The sequence below is a fragment of the Musca domestica genome, unplaced genomic scaffold (genome assembly GCF_030504385.1).
Source record: "Musca domestica strain aabys unplaced genomic scaffold, Musca_domestica.polishedcontigs.V.1.1 44, whole genome shotgun sequence".
NCBI lineage: Eukaryota > Metazoa > Arthropoda > Insecta > Diptera > Muscidae > Musca > Musca domestica.
This window is the reverse complement of record NW_026712334.1, coordinates 1,309,482-1,313,813: the sequence shown is the minus strand read 5'-3', so window position 1 is coordinate 1,313,813 and position 4,332 is coordinate 1,309,482. Positions and strand designations below refer to the sequence as shown.

The 4,332-nt window shown below is 32.6% G+C and overlaps 1 protein-coding gene across 1 annotated transcript; it reads left to right on the top strand.

The window, feature by feature from the left end:
- Positions 1-233: 233 nt before the first annotated feature.
- LOC101895918 (circadian clock-controlled protein daywake-like) lies at positions 234-1,213 on the top strand. Its single transcript, XM_005186847.4, has 2 exons — positions 234-363; positions 509-1,213. The coding sequence occupies exons 1-2, from the start codon at positions 279-281 to the stop codon at positions 1,195-1,197; spliced, it is 774 nt and encodes a 257-aa protein (XP_005186904.2). The 5' UTR covers positions 234-278; the 3' UTR covers positions 1,198-1,213.
- The last annotated feature ends 3,119 nt before the right edge of the window (positions 1,214-4,332 follow it).

Genomic DNA, 4,332 nt, shown 5'->3' with positions numbered 1-4,332 from the left:
ATGGAAATTGCACGAGCAATTGCACAGTGTAATATAATGTACGAAACCCTCAGTCAATAATAGGTGATGTCGATATAATTATACACAAAAAAATTCAATTTAAATTTCGATATTGATTTTGATGTAGATGTTGCCTATCGGAAGTTAACCTCGTCGACTTAAAAGAAAATGCAATCTGTAATTGATGGGTTGGCATGCTATCGCAAATGATTTAATTAGACTTGACATGGCTATAAAAGTAAGTTATAGACATTTCTAAAACAGTTGTAGATATCACTATGAATAGTTTAAAACTGTGTTATTTTTTAGTCGCAGTCGCATCGTGCGGATTAGTTCCATCATTGGGTGCCGCATTTGAGTGGCGTAAGTTAGAATTTCTAAAAAATATATATTTTTTAGTTTTGGCTTGATTTATCAACATTTATCACACAAATTTTAGATTATTAAGCTCATCTCGAAAGACAAGTAAATATTTTATGTTCCGTTTATTTTTTGTCTCTAATTCTAGCATTTTTAAAAGCGTGCACGCCAAAGGATGAATTATGTCAACGAAAGCGTGTTGTGGAATTCTTTCAGACATATTCCAATGGAATACCAGAACTGGACATACCTTCCCTTAATCCTATGTATTTGGGCAATATAAATGCAAAGGGCCAAGGAAATGAGAATTTAAATTTAAATATAAATATGATAGATGTTCTGCTCTATAACTATACCAACATTGAGTGTCTGGATGTAAAGGGTGTTACGGGGGACATGACCAAACCGGCACATTTGACATTTAAAGTGAAGAATCCTCATTTAATTGTTCGCACGCGTTGTCATCTAAGCGGGAAACTGTTAATATTTAATGTTGAAGGTGAAACCGATTTGGAGGTTCACATGATGAACACAACCACAGTAATCGATGTAGATTTGGAGCCCTATTCGGAAGGCGATCAAAGTTATTTCAAAGCAACATCCTTCTGTGCCAAACAACAAACGCCCAGCATGAAAATTTTCTTCAAAAATTCAACACTTTTCAATGGAGATCAAATGTTTGCCGATGTTTTCACCGACACCATTAACGAAAATTGGATGTTGATGCGTGATGAAATCCAACCGTATTTTGAAAAGGCGAATGCTAAAGTGTCATTGGTAATATTAAATAAGATTTTAATTACCATACCCAGTGATCAGTATTTTAAGGATGAATAAAGATAATCGAAAATTGTTTTATAAGTTTACTTTACTGAAAATAATCAAATGTTGGATAAAATACTACAATCATAGAAGTTCAAACGATTTCTAATAGACATATCTTTAATGAATATATAGACCAAAAAATCCGATTTGGTTTTTACATTTGAAATGCCTTTTACATTTTTTTTATTTAAAAACAAATAAGCAAAGGCTATAGCCGTGCGGGGCCGACCATGTGATACCCTACAACACTATAAAATGTTAGAAACACCCTTATGTCCAAATCCATTTTGGAAGACTCCGCTTTTGAAATTATGTAATAAAGCATTGCCCAGATATTACCCTTAGCTTTTTGCCCAATATTTACGCACTCCGGAAGTGTTGGTATTTTTTTCACACAAAAGTAGTGGTCCATTCAATCCGCTGTCCTAAACTTTACCCTCATGCGAGATTTTGTGTACTGTGTACTTTGGTTTCTATTTGTGACCTTTATAACGGCTGCAAAATCAGCAAAATTTTTAGTTGTTGATCCATTTCAACCCCTAAATATATTGCGGACATCTTAAAAAAATAGACCTAGCCCTTCTGAGCCTAAACCTACTCTTATGAAAATTTTCGTGAGGATCGGACGATAATGGCAATCTGTACACAATAACCCCAACCTGTGTTGTAAGGTGAAAAAATATTACAAAATATACACTTCAATATTATAAAGCAAATTGCAAAAATCGCATGTGATAAAAATAATGAAAAAAATTCACAAAATACTACAAAATCTATATTAACATCATTATTGGCATCTTTTTATGCGTTTTTTTAGATTTTATTCCTTTGTGCCACGAGGGCATTTTGAATTGACAAAATTTGTCAAAATCGGTCCAGCCATTCTTGAGATATAAGCATTCTAGCTAACATCCCTTTCCTTTGTATATACACATTATATATATCCCGCTATATATATCCAATATGTTTTCTATCGGCATGTACGTAAATGTCAGGATTGACCTGTTCGTCTTTTTGTGATTTCGCCGGCATTAAAAATATTCGCTGTTTAATGAAAAATTTGAAAATTTGAAAAATAATTTATTTAACACAAATGTTATGGTATGTTTTACCCACTAAATATTATCCGATGACCATCCAAATTGGAAGACATCTGCCCGCGTCTTTCGCGTCGGTTGGTCTATAATTACGACCTGTAGAGCAACTGTAAAGTCATGAAATTTTTTAGTTGTTGGTCCATTTTACTGATAGATGGGATCAAATATCGTTGTTGTGGAAAGCATTTTACGGTCGTGAGTAACTTAAATACAAAATCTTATGAAACATATATATGGGACCTATAGCTATATCTTAACCGATTTTCACCAAATTTGGTACACTTTCTTCCAGGCTAAATTCGTTCGTATGTGCCAAAGTCCATCCGATTCGGTCTTTTATTAACCATTTGGTACACCATAAACGTGTAATCGAGTAAATATATATATGAGAGCTATATCCAAATCTAAACCGATCTCGATAAAATTTGGCAAAAGTATTTCTGAGCTGTATTTGATATCATTCCCGAATATCGTTGTTACGGAGTGCATATTACGGCTATGGCTAAAATACGAATCGACAATTCTTCTGCAGTATCCCGAAAAAAATTAAAATTTTAACAAGATGATGAGATTTTATTATCGTTCATTTCAAAGAATTTAAGGCCAAGATAATAATGGTTTTTTAAAAAAATAAAGTTCTAGAAGGTTCTTCTGACAATTAAACGTGAATTTATGCCGCCATACTACAAAACGTCACTGCATTCGTAACTTTGTGTATATATTCTTGATCAGCGTAAAATTCTTAGTGGATTTTGCCAAATCTGTCCCTTTTTTAAACACAATAGAGTTTAAAGAATTTAGATCCGTAGAAATCTTGGTATTGAAAATGGGCCATATTTGTATAGACCCAAAAATACAAAATTTATTAACAGACAGAATTATTATTATTTTTTTTCTTATCCCAGTTTAAGACCGAACTTGCAGTAAATTGGAAATTTGTACATTCGATATATCCTTTCAGAGAACTGTTCTCATAGGTACACATAACTGTCCTCCAGATATTCGGTTTTCTGATTATTTATATCACAATTCTCACCGGATTTGTTTTAAAATTTGTATATGGAGTTCGTGATGGATACTACCTCCAGCGACAAAAAAATTGGCCTCTATAGATAAATTAATTCCTATAGCTCCATATAATGGTACATCTCTATATTTAATTGATTTTGGAGTAATTTTTCAAGGAATTTATTTCAAATTGTGAATTTGCATTAAGTTCTATTTTTTTCTGATAAACAATTACCAGAGTTCTTACATTAATGATAGAGACTATCAAAATTTCGACTTCGCCGAATTTATTTTTTTACTTATTTAATAATATTTTTCAATCCGTTTCCAACTACATTTTTTTACCGTCTTCATGGACAAAAATTCTGAATACATATATTTTTTAATTATTTTCCAAAAGGTTAACATTGAATTCAATAAAAAAACGAGGATTTCAAGGCCATATGCAACCCGAATATTTTAAGAAAACAGGGTGCTCTTGAAGAAAATTGCTGATTTCTTAAAAATATATTTATTATTTTTTAGCTTTTAACAGCCTGATAAAAAATAAATTTCAAATTAAAGTTTTTTTCCAAGGATTTCAGATTTTGTAATGAGAATTCTTTTTATCATCCAAACAAAGAAATTTTGCCATATGTCGCACAATTTTCACTTTACCAAATGTTTCATATTGATTATGAAATTGTGAACACCCCACTGGACAATGGCTCTGTTAACAATGATGTAATCATAAACAATACTAATTATGTGATAGATATAATAACCATGGGTGTCCCTCTGTTTTTTTCGGTTTGTGTAAAACACGCAAAAAGAAATCCTTTCGGTGTGGCATGGCATTAAGCACTTGTCCAACACACCTCCATTGGTTCCACCTTCATGCTCTTTCAATGGTTCTCTTTCCAAAGAAAAATATCGGATTTTCATTAGAAAAGCGCCGTTGAGTCTTTTGGTGTTTTTGCCATGGATGTCCTTCTTTGAGTGTATGACAGTTGAGCTCTCTCTCTCTCTCTCCCTTTGTGTATGGGTGTGTGAGCGGTTCACA

Excerpts from the sequence above, each read along its gene's own strand:
- LOC101895918 (XM_005186847.4), top strand. The coding sequence starts at position 279 with ATGAATAGTTTAAAACTGTGTTATTTTTTAGTCGCAGTCGCATCGTGC. Across the intron at positions 364-508 it reads GGGTGCCGCATTTGAGTGGC|CATTTTTAAAAGCGTGCACG; the intron begins GTAAGTTAGAAT and ends CTCTAATTCTAG.